Raw genomic sequence first — 17,554 nt, forward strand, 5'->3', positions numbered from 1 at the left:
TCAGGTTAGTGTTCCTCTTTCGAGGGTCTTAGTTTGTTTTGTTTTGGGTGCATAATTGGCAAACCCGATCTGAGGACTGGAGGGAGGTAGCAGGGTATTATGGGTAAGGGGGAGGAGCTGAGAGCTCGGATCTTTTAGCTTGGAAAGCTGCGGGCTCATTTCCGAGGTTGGATCTGAGACCCACAGGTTGCTGACAAATGAAGTTACCTACTCAGATGGAACATTATGGTGAGTACATAACTTCTTTTTACTCCACTCGTCACTGGTCTGAAGTTGGATTTGGAGTCTGCTACTTTCACAGTATGGGTTCTGGCAGTGAGACAGCTGGCAACCCATCTTGTGATATAGACCTAGTTTAGTGAGTTTATTTATAATTCCAGAGTGGGGATGGTGTCGAAAGCCTTGGCGAGATCTAGATAGGCTGTGTGAACCACCTTACCCTTGTCTACGGCTTTGGTGACTGCTTCAAAGAAGTCTATCAAGTTTAGGAGACATGATCTGCCTTTTACAAACGTGAACTGGGTGGGGTCCAGAGTTTGAAGATTACCAATGTCTTTGTTTATAAGTTCCATGATGATACATTCCATGGCCTTGCAGACCAGGCTCATAAGCTAATGGGGCGGTAGTTCCCGTGGTCCATGGTGGCTCCCCCTTTTTGGAGTGGGATAACAGTCGCTGTGTACCATTCAGTGGGCACAAAGCCTGAGGTGAGGCTATGATTGAACATGGTGTATAGGTGGGGTGCCAGTTCATTCTGTAGTTCATTTAGAATGCAGCCTGGGATGTTGTCAGGTCCCATGGATGCTGTGTTCTTGGCTTTGGAGAGTGTGGCTTTTACCTGTGCAGCTGTGATTACAGGAACTTTGCATTCTTCCGGTATAGAGATTGGCCCTTTAGGGGGTGAGAGGGGGGTAAAGTTAGCACTGAACCTATCTGCCAGGATGTTGGCAATATCAGTTGGTTCAGTATATTTAGTGCCATTGTGCTGTAACTCAGAGCAGATCTGAGTGTTGCCATTGAGATTCTTGACATAGCTATAGAATGCTTTGTGGTTGTCTTTAGAATCAGTGGCGATTTTGCTTTCGTAACTAGCTTTGGAGGATTTTATGAGGGATCTCTGCTTCTTACTGAGGCTGACCAGGGAGTTCCTCCAATCATGGTATTTTACTCTTTTTTGCAACAGTTTCTTTCTTCTGTTGTAGAGTTTGTTTATAGCAGGGGACCACCAGATTGGCTTCCTTTTATTGGAGGATAGCATATTGGTTCTGTTAGGGATAGCACGATCCATGCACTTGTGTAAGTGCTTATAAAGTGCATTTGTGTATTCAGCGGTCGTACCTCTATTGTCCGTCTGCATGGGTGTCATGAAGTTTGCCACTTCTGTCTTAAGAAGCCTGAAGTTGGCTTTGGATTAATATTTTACAGTGGTTTCCCTAATGGGGGGTGGGGGTGGGATGTGGATGACTAGGCTGATTAGCTTGTGGTTGGATCTGACCAACGAGGAGTTGACCTCTGGTGTGGAACACCGGTCATCTATGTTGGTAATGACCAGGTCTAGGATATTGTTGCCCCTTGTGGTGGGTGTGGATAAGTTGATCCAAGGCGTTGGAGTTTATGAATTCCAGAAAACATTGAGCAAAAGAGCTGGTACATGAGTAGTTTTCCCAGTTAATGGTGGGGTAGTTGAAATCACCCATTATTAAGGTGTTGGGTTGTACCCTAATATTTTCCAGTGTATCAAGAAATGAGGAGTCAGAATCCTGGGACATGGTGGGGGATTTGTAGCAAGTTACAATTTGGATTGCCATCTTGACCATTGTTAGTTGCACTTGAATAATCTGGGCTGCATTATGCTGAGCAACTAGCCTGGAGGTGTGTATATCCTTAATGAATATGGACACACCTCCACCTTTAATGTTTCGGTCCAGGTTAGGTGGCCAAAAGGTGAGGTATGAATTATAGCCTGGTAATGCAGGGGTGCTCTCTGGAGCCTTGAACCAGGTCTCTGTCACTGCACAGATGTCGATGTTCTCCATTTTAAGGAGTGCCTCGAGTGAATGCATTTTGAGGTTTAGACTTCTAGCATTGAGTAGCATTACCCACAGATTTTACTTGCTTGTACCTGTTACGGTGGTGAATTTGTCATTTGAAGCTTACCTAAAAAAGGCACTATAGGGGTGGCAAGAGCCTTAGCCAGTATCAGGAATCCCAAGGGCAACAGGTGCAGGCCATCTCTAGCAAAGCATCGTGGTCTGTTGATCATGTCATCCCAGGCAGACAGGTACTGGATCCCCTTAGAAAGACACCAGAAGCTTAGCCAGTTGTTGAAGTCGATCATTTTGTCCTTGTACTGTGGTATCATTCTGGGTGATGGCAGAATGCTACGGGTCTATATCACATAATCGAGCTTCCAAAATTTCGAACATCAGAAGTTCGAACTTGGAAGATCGAAATGTGATAACATCAAAACATCAGAACAGCGAATTATTTTCCCAGGGAAAAAATCCGCTGTTCCGAAAAACACACACACAACACAAGCACACCAAAAATGTTATAAACCTACACTAAACCTTACATACACAACTATCTATGCACTAACCTTAACCCAAACCCTAACCCTAAGGTCTGTCACTACCACACACTTACCTTACCTCCATCCTAACCCTGTGGTCCGTCACTATCGCTCACTTACCTTACCCGCACCCTAACCCTAAAGTCCGTCACTATCACACACTTAACTTACCCGCACCCTAACCGAAGTCCATCACTATCACTCACTTACCTTACCCTAACCCTAAATTCCGTCACTATCGCACACTTACTTTACCCGCACCCTAACCCTAAAGTCCATCACTATCGTACACTTACCTTACCCGCACCCAAACCCCAACATCCATCACAATCGCACAGTTACCTTAACCCGTTCTGTAACTTTCACATTACAATGGAGAAAATGTCGAAGCCGCAGAAGCTGCCAACCGAAATCTTTCCCTGGGAAAGAATTCGGACTTCCGCGGCTTCGACATTTTCAACTTTTGAACTTCCAAGTTCGAACTTCTGGTGTTCGACCTTCTGGAAGTTCGATTATATGATAGGAACCCAGATGCTACTCAGGGCTAGGATCACACCTGCCTGGGCTACAAGATCGGAGAGCTCCTCCATGTCTCTTTTCATGTAGTCCAGGGAGGTACATCTCAGGTCATTCACACCAACATGGACAATGACAGAGTCATATTTGTACTTGTGGAGTGACCTGAGTGCGCGCATTATGTGGCAGATCCTGGCACCTGACAGTCAGCTGACAGTACCTTTCTCCTTGTTTAGCCTGGTGAATGGAACATCAGTGTGCCTGACTATAGAGTCACCTATGACTAGAGTGTTGGGTACATTGTTATGCCTTATGGGCTGTGGATGAGTGGTACACTGAGTTTGTGGGCTACATATCATTTGGGTTGTGTTGGGGGTGGAGGTTGCTTGCGTTTCTGCTTTGGAGGTCTCTGTTGCTTGAGCAGATTTTTATTGAGAGCCTCTACTAATGTAGGTGTGTGTTTTGTGTTGCTGTGTGTGTGTTTTGGTGGTATAGGTTTTGAGGGACTATATGATGAGTGTGTTGTGGTACAGGTGTTTACCTTCTCCTCTTGACTGTCTAGTCCAGTCTTGGGTGAAGAGAGCTTTGCTTCCAGTTTGGCTATATAAGTGTATCTCTCACAGGTTGTAATGCTGGGTGGTAGGAGGAGAGGGTTGTCTGTGTAAATGAGGGAATTGCTGCATTGCCCCAAGATGCCCAAATTCATCAAGTAGACAGGAGAAAACACTGGGAGCTGGCCCTTAGACATGCCTGGATAGGTGCTTATTTATTAAGTACTAAAAACCGTTTTCCTCTAGACAAGTGAGGAAAGTTGAGTGCTGTAGTAATTTGTAGCTTATTTAGTGCTTACATTGAGTTCTGACAAGTGCTGAGCTCAAAGAAACAGATTTGAGTGCTAAAACTAAAAAACTGGCTAGTTCTAAGGGAAAATTTGAAGAGCAGACTTTATGCCACCGGGAGCCCGGGCTGCATTTTACATGGACTACAGAACGAACTGGCACCCCACCTAAGCACCATGTTCAATCATAGCCTCACCTCAGGCTTTGTGCCCAGTGAATGGCGCACAGCGACGGTTATCCCACTCCACAAAGGGGAAGTCACCACAGACCATGGGAACTACCGCCCCACTAGCCTGACGAGCCTGGTCTGCAAGGTCATGGAACGTATCATCATGGAACTTATAAACAAAGACACTGGTAATCTCCAAACTCTGGACCCCACCCAGTTCGGGTTTTTAAAAGGCAGATCATGTCTCCTAAACCTGATAGACGTCTTTGAAGCAGTCACCAAAGCCGTAGATGAGGGTAAGGTGGTTCACACAGCCTATCTAGATCTCGCCAAGGCTTTCAACACCATCCCCCACGCTGGAATTATAGATAAACTCACTAAACTAGGTATAAATCCCTATGTCACAAGATGGGTTGCCAAATGGCTCACTGACAGAACCCACACTGTGAAAGTAGCAGACTCCAAATCTGACTTCAGACCAGTGACAAGTGGAGTACCACAAGGTTCAAGTCTGGATCCTCTCCTGTTTGGTATCTACTTCTCTGAAGTACAGGCTAACAAAGAAGGTCTTTGGCTAACGAAGTTTGCAGATGACTGCAAACTAGGAGTCATAATCGAAACTCCTAACAATGTGGACATCCTACAAAAGGGCCTCACTGAGACAGATGCCTGGTGTCAAAGCCATGGCCTCAAGCTCAATGCCAAAAAGTGCATTGTCATCCCCTTTGGTAAAAACTCTGTACCCATGAACTACCACACAGGCGGTAGTCTTCTTAACACCGAAAGTTTGATAAGAGACCTTGGGACACAGGTGGACAGCAGTCTCTCCTTTGATAATCACATCGCATTAGTCAGGAAATCCTTCTACGTGGCACACCTCATCACAAAAGGTTTCTCATCCAAGAAAAAAAAAGTCATTGTTCCCCTCTACTCGGCACTCATTAGACCCATTATTGAGTGCAACGCCCCTTTTGGTGTGTACCTCACAAGACGTCTACAACAACTGGAAAGGCCGCAGAAATACCTCACAAAGAGGATTACAGGCCTCAAACAGATGCCCTACATAGACTGTCTCAAAAAACTCCAGCTTTACTCCATCGCATATCGCCTACTCAGAGGCAATCTCTGCCTAACATACAAAACTATGTCAAACCCAGAGCTGTTGGACTTGCTCCACTTAAAGAAATCCCAATCCCTCCAAGGTACATGCTCTAGGGACCTAAACCTTGTCACCACAATAAACAGAACATGCTGGAGGGATAGATTCCTGTCCCAGAGACTTCCCATACTCTGGAACAAACTTCCTATCTATATCAAACAAAGCTCTTCATTAGCACTCTTCAAAAAAAATCTTAATGATTGGATGGGAAATAGGAAATTCACCCCGGGGATCACTTCTGTGGCTCTGCTCGACAGGGGCAAAGGAAAATGCTTTTCTTGGGTGGTGAATACCAGGTCACCTTTTTGGCTAGGCTTATATAGGCTCTACGGCCAATAACCTAGTACCTACCTATGAACCTATGAATAGTTTAACCTTAGTTAAGCGGCGATGCATAAAGTGCTTTTTTTTTTTAATATAATAGTAGCAAATGAGCAAACTGATTTAAAGAAATTAACCAATTAACCAATAAAAAGCTAAAAAACTGAGCTCCGTTCCAGCAGTCTTCGATCAGACAAGTTCTAACTGCACACTCCTGCCACTAGGATGCAGGGAACCTTCTTCAAAAAAAGATGGTCTGGATTAGTGCTCAAGTTATACAAACAAAGCTAGATTCAGCAAGCCTGAATTTAGTCTATGCTACAGCAAACAAGGCGTACCAATTTCAGAAAGAAACAGTTCAAATAAGCAGGCACAATAAGCCTTTAACCAGAAACTCCCAGCTCAGAAGGGCAGAATCTACCCTCTCCACCCACAAGAGTGCAGACCACACTCTGCACTCTGTAACTCCTAAAAAAAGAGTCTATGTATAAAGTTCCTTAATCTTTTTTTTAAAGTTCCTCAGTCCTTTATGTCTTTATACACTTATCTTAATCCTGACCCAGCAGCTACAGCTTTACTTAATCTTAGTGCTGCTAAACATTTTCTTAATTCCAATCCTACTCTTTCTGTCAAGGATGGGAAGATGTATGCATCTGCAGCTTTAATTATTAGAAGTTTGAATTGTCAAGCTCATTAAAATTTATTCTAATTGTGAACGTATGAGGATTGTGTATAACTCAGGTGATACTTCTTCCAGGGCTATGGTAATTTCTAGCGTTTTGAGGAGGTTTGCTGGCTGCATTCTCAGAACTCCCAGATTATGTGAAAAATGAGATTTTCTTTTCTCCTATGGATAGGGATTTAGTTTTTGGTTCCTCTGCTGCAGAGGTTATCAAAAAGTCTGATGAAATTGGCAAATTGATACAGAGAATAGCAAAGACTTTTCAGCTGTCCTAAAAATTTTCTAAGAGATTCTCTAACCTTTCATCAGTTTTTATATAAATAAATAAACAGAGATAATAATGACTATTTAAGGGTCCTTGCCCAGCAGTCCTTTTTCTCCTCCAGAAAGTCTGAATCTCTACTTTCCTTTTTGGAAACAGTTTCAGATAAATGGGTTTTCTAGATCATTCAGCAAGATTATAGATGGCAGTGAGAGGAAATACCCTCTTCCAGGTGGGTAATTCCTCATCCACCAGAACAGACACTTTATAATTTCCCCATCCTTCAATACTTGCTGTTTCAGGGAGTGATAAGTAGTTTCTCCTTTCCAGGTTGGGAAAAGTTTTTCTTCAAGAATGTTTATTGTGCCAAAGAAAGAAAATGCTTGGAAACCAGTTCTGGATCTTTCTTTGCTAAATCTGTTTGTGATAGTGCCAAAGTTCAAAATGCTGTAATTTCACAGCTTGTTACCTATTATTCCTCATTTATGTTTTATGAAAACATTAGATCTGATGGTGTCTTTTTCATTCTTCCTCAATGTATGAGTCATGGATCCAACCTCGGATCCAACTCATACTTATTTTACAGAGTTTGGATTGAACTGTCAAGCTCCTCCATCTTTTCATAATGCCCTAGTCCATCCCCAGTACCCAAGATCTCATTTGCTGTCATCTTGCATGGACATGGATCCACTCTCATAGCATTTCGGATTGTGTAGTAAGCGTTTTTTGTCCTTTAAAACTCTTTTTTTCTCTAGTTAACTATTTACTTATAGTTTCACCCTCTAAGTGGTTTGAAGTATTGCATCTGTTTACTTCCTGCCTTTTTAAGGTAACTTTCACATACCCTTGTTGGTACTTCTCTCTCTTTTTTTTACTTTTCTATCCCTTAGGGTACGGGTCTATGACATTTCATCGAATCACAAAGTAGCGAACACCTGTTCATCGAACACCTATTTAGCAAAGCTAGCAATCGCTGAACAGAGCTTTCAGGGAAAATTTTCCCAGGGCAAGGCAAGTGTCGGCCGCTATACAGAATTTGCCCTTTTCCTCACTGTAGTGCAATCTTGGAGTTGGTATATTTAGTTAGGGGAGGTGCGGGGGGCATAGCCTCCCACCTGGGTAGGTGTTAAGTTTTATTATTTTGTTCTTGGTCGCCGGGGTGGCCTACTGTTGGTTTGCCCTTAAAATGAATCTGTCTGTTAAGCTTGAAATTAATACTTGTTTTAGTTGTTTTACTGAGACACAGAAGTGTGCATCAGGGACATAGGCTGAGGTACAAAACTGATCAACAGTGACTAACATCTCATATATGAAAACTAAGTTTCAAGCTTCAAACAGCATTGCATTGTGCTGTAGCTTCTTTAATTCAACTGGAACTGGTGACATAATTTATGATTTTGTTAAGTCTGTGGCAAGCTTAAATGTAGCTGTCCATTCTCTGCTCTGACTTTCCTCAGCCAAAAAGTGCCTGTAAGACATACCATATGCTGCAGCAATTTGAGACCTAACAGAAATCCAGAATGGTGTAAAGAGAAAATATGCAATAGAGCACAGGCAGGAAATATATAGAGAGAAATACATTTGGTAATGGATCTTAAGAAATACGTCATAGTCATATTATTCCATAAGTTGAGTACTGATTTTATTTAAACTGTGTTGAGCATTAACTGAAATGTAAATTTGAATGTGCCCGTTTACACTTTAATTCATGGAAAATTTACTAGTGTGTTTATAAAATGGAATACAAAGTAAGATGTTGTCCACATCAGCAACTAATGAGTAGATCACACTGATAAACACTATTGGTAAAGTAGAAGAGCTTACACAGTAGGGCACTGGAGAGTAATATGGTATTTGGAGTGGTATGGTATAATATGCTAGTTAAGTAGAGGGTTAGGGGTATGGATTGTTGAAATGTGGGTTATCAGATTCACTTGAGCAAAATTAGTCTTGCTGGCAGCTGCCTTTGAAAGCAGCTGTTTTCTATGAGAAGCATTGCCTCTGGTGGTGTGTTACTGAACTCTCCTTCCCATCTTAGTGTAGCCAGTAAATACAATCAGTTGCCAACCAACAAGAATAGTGGCTTTCAACAGGTCTTGGTGAAATTGTAAGCTTATGAAGTGTGTAAATATGACACTTTATGTAAGGTAGTAACCACTGTCCTTTTGGGGGAAAAACATTCCATATGTTTGTCAAACCTCACCATTCTGGGTAAACTGTTATAGGGTGATATTTCTGTTATGGGTTAGAAAATATGATGTGACCTTCATTATCAGTATTAATTCCCATTTCTCATTTATCTGTTGATCTGTTGCCTTTTGAGATTAACTCAATGAGTGTACAATAATTTCAGTGTACTGTCTCTATTACATACTGCAAAGTCCCCAGCAAAAATCATGATATATGTTTAAAACTAGGATGCTGTGGATATGAAATGTAGTTTGTGAAACAATAAGTGCTCTGTACTTGTGATTTTGGTCTACATGCATAAATTTTAGAAAATCGTTGAACTGACATCTGTGTTAAACATAACTTCATTTTTTTTTGTAATTTGCTCTAGCAGAGTTAAAAGAAGACAATACCCGTTGACCGGAAAAACTGAATGTTACCTACCATTATGCATTTCTTGAAGATTCCTCAAGTCAGCTTTATTAAGAGCGCAATTATAATATGCTGTTCACCAATATAAAACGAATGGAACAGAACTGCTGGAACGGATTGCTCTAACATGCAATTATAAGTCCACTAACCATGTGTTCCTTCTGTCACACTGAAGGCATGCAAGGCACAGTATTATTTTGTTTAATATTGAAGTAACTGACAAAAATTATTGTTTTGTAGTTTGTTTCATTCTATTAATAAACATTTTCTTTTTAATCAAGGGTCTTCTGTTGTCTGTTTATAGTATTTAATATCTATTTGTAGAAGCATTTTTGATTAATGAAAATCTCAGTCTCTCTCCTTTTATTTTTATGTAACCTTCTTTATTATTTAATCACTTGTTGTTAGCATTGTGGATAGCTCGTAATGCTTACTTTGAATACATATTCAAACAAATTCCTACTTAAAGTTATACTTTTTCAGGCAATATTTTACTACCAGTTTATCATATATGAATACGTCACTTCCATATATGTATATGTAGTAATGTGTGACTGCATATATATATATATATATATATATATATATATATATATATATATATATATATATGTGTGTGTGTGTGTGTGTGTGTGTGTGTGTGCGCAGAAATGTTACTTGTTGAACCCAGAAAAAACAACAGCACAGCTGATCAAAAAACAACTGATCGAACAATGGGGATCAAGGAATTTGTCCCTGTAATGTAATCTCGGAAAGGGGGTATGGTGGGTGTAGGGGGCTTGCTCCCTCTTGCAAAAAACAAGATTTTTTTTCTTTTATTGTGCTCTGTCATTTGCCATTCAGTGACTTTCATGTTTGACAAGTTGTCTGGCATGCACATAGGCACACACATATGTGTCTAGATATAGAATTAGTTATAGCTATATATTTAAAAATGCTGATCCAGCATAATATCCGTGTACATGATAATAAAACTAAAACACTGACAATACATAATGCCGACACTTTAAAATCCCAAACTCGCAATACCAACAAAAAAAAACACCACCCAAACACCATGTTAAACTTATCTAAAAAAAAAGCTAAGCAGTCTCCTTTTCTGATCAGTTTGAATTAAAAATAAAATAAAACAAACAAAAATTATCAAAATCCTAGCATTGTCTGAACATTGGTAGTCTTATGGAAAGGGCTTTTCTAAATTAAGGTTATAGAATAGGATTAAAGGCAGGATTAGGTTTAGGGCAAATTAATAAGGTGGGCAGGAGGGTGAAGCCTAACCCTACACCTTACCTTAGGTAGTACCACTACTCAAAACAGGTTCAGAAAGACACATGCACCCACGCATATACACAAAACTATTTCTTTAAATAATCTTTACTCCAATTTTAATCCAGAAACACTGACACAAACACACCTAAAGTCTATCCCCTTACTCTGACCCTAATCCACAAACACTTGCACACACACTCCCACATCTAACATAGACCCACAAAAGTCACTCACAACTACCTAAAGGTACTGCTGCATTAATGCCAGGAGTTTAAATAAAAAAACTGCAGTCCCTGGAGGCACTCCTTACTCTGGAGAATGCAGACATATGTGCAGTCAAAGAAACATGTTTCAGAACCATGGAATGCCTCCCCAACTATCTAAGGCTACAATGCCTTTCATACATTTCGATCCCCACAGCTCAGGATAAAACAATGGGAAGAGGTGTCTCAGTGTTCATAAAGGACAAATATACTGCTAGACTGGTCCAACAAAATGCATCTCTTAAGCTGCTCCATGCCCAAGTAACCAGGTGCGACCCTCTATGGTATCATTGCTAGCTACAGATTCTCTAACATGAGTCTGGAAAATCACTCCTCCTACCAAAACCTACTGGAATCTCTTAACATTCATTCTAACACCACACTTATCAATGACTTCAACTACCTCTCCGTAAACTGGGAGATTTATACGACCCATAATTCACTTGCTCAGAGGTTTTTGGACTTCTTCAATGCAAGCACCCTGGAGCAACTGGTTAGCTTCCCAAGTAATGGTACAAATATCCTAGACCAAGTACTCACAAACATGGGGGAATGTTGCTCCTTCCCATGCATTAACTCCTCCCTGGTAAGATCTGACCATAGAATGATCTCATTTAGTATTACAACTAACCAAGAACCCCCTGAGGGCTTTCAAAAAACAAAAAGTTATGTAAGATGTGACATAGGCGCAAATGGATAGGACATGAAACAACTGTAGAAAAGACCAACCTGACTAACACAGTCATGTATGACATATGACATTATGTATAACAGTCATTTATGTTTTATGTGTAACATAAAAATTGGAACTAGACATTTAACAAAAGCACAGTTATATATAAAAGGTGGTAATAATAACTACATAAGAAAATTATGCAGCTGTTGTTGTTAATCTTCATTCATTCCTTACTGATGGGTGTCAGTTTCCATCCTCAGAACCAAGTTGGCCTTATAACAAGCTTGTGCCAGCCAAAAAATGCTCAAGCTAAGGTTTACCCATAGTGCCCCTCTCCCTGTTACCTCAGATCTCGTTTGACGTGTAGATATCGAGACATGTTAAGCCAGCTCTCAGCTAAGTACTATAAAAATTATTACTCTAAAACCTTTTTTTCCACAGAATTTTCTCTCTTTTACTTTTGTAAACCCTTCTCTGTTTAGTCGCTAAACTTTTACCCCCATAGAGTAAATTTTGTTCTTACCCCCTTACCAACTTGTTCATCTCAGTACCATCGTTGGTACAGGCCTTCCTCTCTCTCTCTACTTCCCCTTATCTCTTGAGTTAATCTAAATACCATTGTTGGTATTCTTTCTTTCTTTCTTCCTTTAAAAAAAATGCTTTCGTATCTGTCTTTCCATTTACTCTTTGTATTGTATTGTGTTGGATCATATTTTGTTGATACTTGATATTTGCCTAGGTTGTTCCTGCCATGTCTGAGAAGAAAGGGACAACAGGATTCAAGCAATGTGACCATTGCTGTCCCAAAATGCCTAATTCAGACAGTCATACTTCTTGTGTCTACTGTCTGGGTTTTATGCACCTCTCTGCTCAACCACCATGTGCGATTTGTAAAAGGTTCAGTTCTCGTACCCTAAATGAGAGGAAAAACAAAGTTATTCTTACAGGCCTATTAAAAACTCCCCTTTTCAGAGGCTATTTCTGGGTCGGAGGGTTCACCCCTCCAAAGAAACAACACAAAAAAAGAAGCCACTCTGTACCTTTTTCACCTTTTTCTGGCAATGTGAAGTCTAAACCCCGGCCAGAAATTCCTAAATTGGCACCAAAGTCTTTGGCTCCGGAGCCTCAACCACTCTCCTCGGTGCCATCCTTGTACCGAAACTGTGCGCATCCACTTTGGTGCCGTCTTCAATAACACTGCCCCCGGCACCAGCCACGGCACTGATAATGTCTACTGCACCAACTATGCCTTCAACTAGTGCTTCAGCCCCATCCTATTCGGCACCAACAACAGTAAATCCAGCACTGGTCACTTCCCACCTCCCTATACATATTACTGGTCTTGAGACCACTGTGCCAATAGGACAGTCTGCTCCTTGGACCTGATACTCCCCCATGGTAGATACATTCATTGGGCAGTAATACAGCCCTTTTTTGGAACAGCCTGATTCTCCATCAGGGATATCAACCTGATCTTCCAGCAGCCTCTCAGAATTGGATGTGGTGCAACTTGTGGATCAGCTGCTGACTGCCAGAGGGATTTCAGCACCTTCCAGGACTCCCCTCCCAACTGGAGTTGGGAGGTTTTTTCATGGACTCCTGCATATTCTCCTCCTTTGACCTCCTTGCATGCTTTAAAGCACCCAGCACCGACGCCTATTTCAGTTCCCACTTCTTCGGTTCCACTGGTGGACCTCACCATGGTTCCAGAGCCGACCTTTTGGTCTCCGGTCACTTGGAGCCGAGCCATACTCAGGATCATGAGTGGGCTGTAGGCACCATGACCCCTAATACAGTGCTGATTTTTTTCTATGGCACCGCCTACTGCAGTTATGAGAGTCTTGGCAGTACCAAGTCCTCTTGGGGCTCCTTCCTTGGGAGTGGGCTCGTCGGAGCAGGGTGTGACCCCGGTTCCGAGGTTGTCCTATTCGGTTCCGGGCTCCCATCCCTCTTCAGGCGGGCCAGCTTTCCAAGTGATGGAGTGGGCCCTTGCCTCTGTAGGCAAACCATCAGCATCAGAATACCATATATGTCCTCCCTTTGAACCACAGCTGACACAGGCCACCGCATCAGGACTTCGAGCACAAGAGCCTCAAGACACCCTAATGCAGGGTGCCCTCTCTTCGGAGTCCATGTCAGAAGTCCCCACTGAAGAGGTACCACATAAGAGAACGTGCAAGAGGAATCACGTGGACTCCCCTGAAGAGTCCCTCATGGAAGATACGGACTACGATGAAGGAGAAGAGTCCCCACAATTGTCCCTTGAGGATGCCTCCTTTGGGAACATACTGGAAATTTTAAACCAGCAGGGAGACTGGAAGCCCACCGATCCTACCTCTGAGGAGTCTGTATCCTTTCAGGCTTTTCATGCTTGACCCTCTACTTCTTGGGTGACCCCACCTGCAGACGAACTGGTCCAACTCACGGTGCAGCGCACATGGAAGAGTCCTGATATTGTTGAACCAGTCCCCTGGAGACCAGACAAAATTTTATCCTACCTGAAGAAAGTCCACACTGCTCCAAAGGCCTACCAGTAGATACTATGGTGGTGGTGGTGGTGGCCACTAGGAAAGAGCTCGCCGAGGAGAGCCAGACTGTCCACCCCTCAAACAGGGAGTCTCAGGTGGCGGACAGATTAGAGAAGCGAGTGTTTGCCTCATTGACCTTTGCCATCTGGTCCTTAAACTACTTGGCACATTTTACTAAGCTTCAGGGAGACCTAATCACAGAACTCGCCAGAACCCTAGCAGGAGCAGTTTCTGACAAGGTACGTGACAGAGTTGCCTTTGCCTTGCAGTCCTGGAATCCATATCCAACTCTTCAATGTGGTTAATCTCTCACACTACCGAATGGGTGGCTAGAGCTGTGGGTTCAAGTGTTTTCATGAGATGTCACACTTGGATGTGCCCTTGTGACTTTGTGGACCCATTTAAGTCTTCCTTTCTTATTGCTCCAGTGATAGCTTCTTCTCTTTTTGGCCCAAAAGTAAAAGACGTGTTAGTCAGGTGTGAAAAGGATGGAAAGACCCTATCTGCTGTGGGCGTACATTTTTCCACCCCCAACGACCCTACTCTAGGAATCAGAGGAGTGGAAAGATGTGGCACAAGAAATCCCAGAGTCCTTTCCATGACACACATGGCAAGTTTACTCCTCAGGGCAGAGGGAGTAACTCTTTGGGAAGATGCCCCTACAGAGGCAGAGGGGGTCTGCATAACCAGGGGTCCAGAGATTCCTTCTTTGGACAGTCCTACCAGCCCTCCTGAAGAGTGGCTCAATTGCTTTCCTCTAGAATCAGTCAGGGGACATTTCTCTCTGCACCACCCTGCCTGGCAAACAATAACCACAGATTCATGGATGCAGAATATCATAGCCAGAGGTCATCACATACCATTCAGTATTTACTGAAAAGTCAGCAAGACAAATTCCCGACATTCCACCCAGGCAAAGGGAAGCAGCAGCTCAAGAGATAAGAAAGCTGTCTCAAAAAAGAGTCATCCAAGCAGTCCCACCAGACCAGATAGGATCCAGATTCTACTCAAGGTTCTTTTTAGTGCCAAAAAAGACAGGGGACTGGAGACCAAGTTTGGATCTCAGCATTCTGAACAAATTTGTCAACCAAACAAAATTCTGGATGGTCATGGTTCAGTCTATCCTACCCTTCCTGGAAAAAGATGACTGGATGTGCTCAATAGATCTTCAGGATGCATATTAGCACATAAAAATGGACAAATGCTCCAGAAGATTACAAATTCCAGGCACTGCCCTTTGGACTCTCTACAACCCCAAGTGTTCACCAAATGCATGGCAGTGGTAACAGCTCACTTGAGACTGCAAGGATTCTGAGTGTTTCCGTACTTAAGACGATTGGCTGCTTACTGCCCCCACCAAGCGTCTACTGGTTATAGCCTTAAACTTCACTCAGACACTAGCAGAATACCTAGGAATGTCTATAAACAGGGTGAAATGCAAGTTGACTCCTTCTCAAACCTTGGAATTTACAGGAGCAACTTTCAATACCCAGTCTTCCCTAGTCTCCCTTCCAGATCACTAAAGACTGAGGTCTCAACTCTGGGTGATAATCTCTCAAGACACAGTTTCAGCTTGTGCTGTCCTCCAGCTTCTAGGATTAATGGCAGCATCAATTATAATAGTTCCTCTAGTGAGATTACACATGAGGCTTCTTCAGTGGCTTCTAATAACACAGTGGTACCCTTTGCACCATCCTATGTCCTTTCAGATCCGCATAACAAAGCAATGCAAACAAGATTTAACCTGGTGGGTGAAGCCAGAGAAAGATCTATGGAGTCTCCCTTTCTCCCCATCTCAACCCAAGGCCTTAGTGACCACGGACACTTCCCTTATACGGTGGGGGGGGATTTACAGGGAAAGACTGTCCAAGGCACTTGGTCAACCATAGAGGCCAACCTGCATATCAGTGTTCTAGCACTGAGGGCAGTCCTAGCATTGCAAGCATTCCAATCTGCCCTCAAGTCAGGGACAATTGCTATACAGTCCAACAACATGTCAGTGGTCTAGTACATCAACAGACAAGAGGGAACAAAGTCCTACCCGCTGGGTCGAGAGGCCATGAGAATTTGGTAAAGGGCAATAGCTTCCAACCGCTTTCTGATTGGAATGCACATTCCTGGGAATTCCAACGTGATTGCAGACAAACTGAGCAGATGTATCCTCCTGCCTCATGAGTGGTCCCTCAATTCAACCATAGCAGCGAAGATCTTCAGCCTCTGGGGCCAGCCTTGCTGTGACCTATTCACCTCCCCAGCAAATCAAAAATGCAGCAGCTACTTTGCCCTAATTCCCCCGCAGGTGGAGTCCCCCAGGGACACTCTAATACATGATTGGCCCACGGGACTTCTGTATGCTTACCCTCCTCTTCCCCTGATCCCACAATTTCTGAAGAAGGCACTTCGGCTGAGAAGTAGTGTAATCCTCATTGCACCCTTCTGGCTCCAACAAGTTTGGTTTCCCTTCCTTTGGCCTCACTTGTTATGCCAACCATGGATTCTGGATACAACTCTGGAGTTGATCTCACACACAGGGGTTGATTCACCCAAACATATCCAGTCTCAAGCTGACAGCTTAGTTTCTCCACTTCCAGTAATTGTCAGGCAGAATAACCTTACCTTTCCAGTACACAACATTCTTCTGGCTTCACATAAACCATCCACCAGGAAAATCCTATCTTAGCAAGTGGAAGAGATTCCTTATTTTGTCCCGACAAAGAGAACTAGACCCTTACTTAGCTCCTATTAGTGTGTTTTTGGATTATTTGTCAGGTGTTCTTCATTCAGGAGCAGCAGCCTCCACTATTCAAGTACATTTGTCTGCTATCTCAAACTTCCATAATGGATTCCAAGACTCATACTTAATCTCCCATTGTATCTGTAAAACCTTCTTGAAAGGAGTCTTACATATCAGACCACCCTTCAAAGAACCCTTCGAGCCTTGGAGTTTAACATTAGTACTGCAATCCCTGACATGATCACCTTTTGAACCTGCTGCCACTTGCAGTATAAAGTTCTTATCCTGTAAATCACTATTTTAGCAGCCATCACCTCAGCAAGATGCATATCCGAGCTTCAGGCGTTGTGCATAAAACGCCCTTACATGGTCTTTCATAAGGACAGAGTGTCACTCTGGAGTAACCCTTCCTTTCTGCCTAAAGTTATTTCAGAATTGACAGTTAACCAGACAATTGACCTACCAGTCTTTTGTCCTAACTACTCAAGTAAAGGAGAATACTGCCTTCATTTGCTGGATGTGCATAGACAATTAGGATTTTATCTGGACAGAACTAAATCAGTACGTAAATAAGACCAGTTGTTTGTTTCCTGTTCAGGTCCTAAATTGGGAAACTCTGTTTCTAAAGTGACCTTATCTTTTGTCTACCAACATAATAAAATTCCTCTACCGAGCAAGGTCAAAGCACACACCACCAGATCAATGGCGACTTCTGTTGCTTTCGATTCTAAGGCTTCAATGGACGATATCTGTGCAGCTGCAACTTGGGCTATCCCTCATACCTTTATCACTCATTACAAATTGGATTTGGTCTCCAGGGGGAAATTATCCTTTGGTTCAATGGTACTCAGGAACATCCTTCCATAAGAGCCTCCCAGGACATAAAGGAGCTAGGGACTCTGTCCCATCAGTAAGGAATGAATGAAGATTAACAACATCAGACAAAGAAGGTATGCTTTTACC

General features: G+C 42.7%; 1 protein-coding gene and 1 long non-coding RNA gene across 5 annotated transcripts in view; one reads left to right on the top strand and one right to left on the bottom strand.

The window, feature by feature from the left end:
- The window catches only part of LOC122808806 (alpha-2-macroglobulin-like), a 2,637,399-nt gene extending 2,628,002 nt beyond the window's left edge, over positions 1 to 9,397 (top strand). For 3 of the 4 annotated variants that reach the window (XM_044079865.1, XM_044079862.1, XM_044079864.1), the window contains exon 36: positions 9,081 to 9,397. In XM_044079865.1, coding sequence (XP_043935800.1) covers positions 9,081 to 9,109 — 29 coding nt within the window. In that variant the 3' untranslated portion in view covers positions 9,110 to 9,397. The remainder of the gene's footprint in view (positions 1 to 9,080) is intronic. The other variant, XM_044079863.1, reaches the window with a different exon arrangement.
- The window catches only part of LOC122808807, a 391,579-nt gene that overhangs the window by 270,681 nt on the left and 103,344 nt on the right, over positions 1 to 17,554 (bottom strand). The gene's annotated exons all lie outside the window — the stretch shown is intronic.

The sequence above is a fragment of the Protopterus annectens genome, chromosome 8.part0, assembly GCF_019279795.1.
Source record: "Protopterus annectens isolate FY-2018-M chromosome 8.part0, PAN1.0, whole genome shotgun sequence".
Classification (NCBI taxonomy): domain Eukaryota; kingdom Metazoa; phylum Chordata; order Ceratodontiformes; family Protopteridae; genus Protopterus; species Protopterus annectens.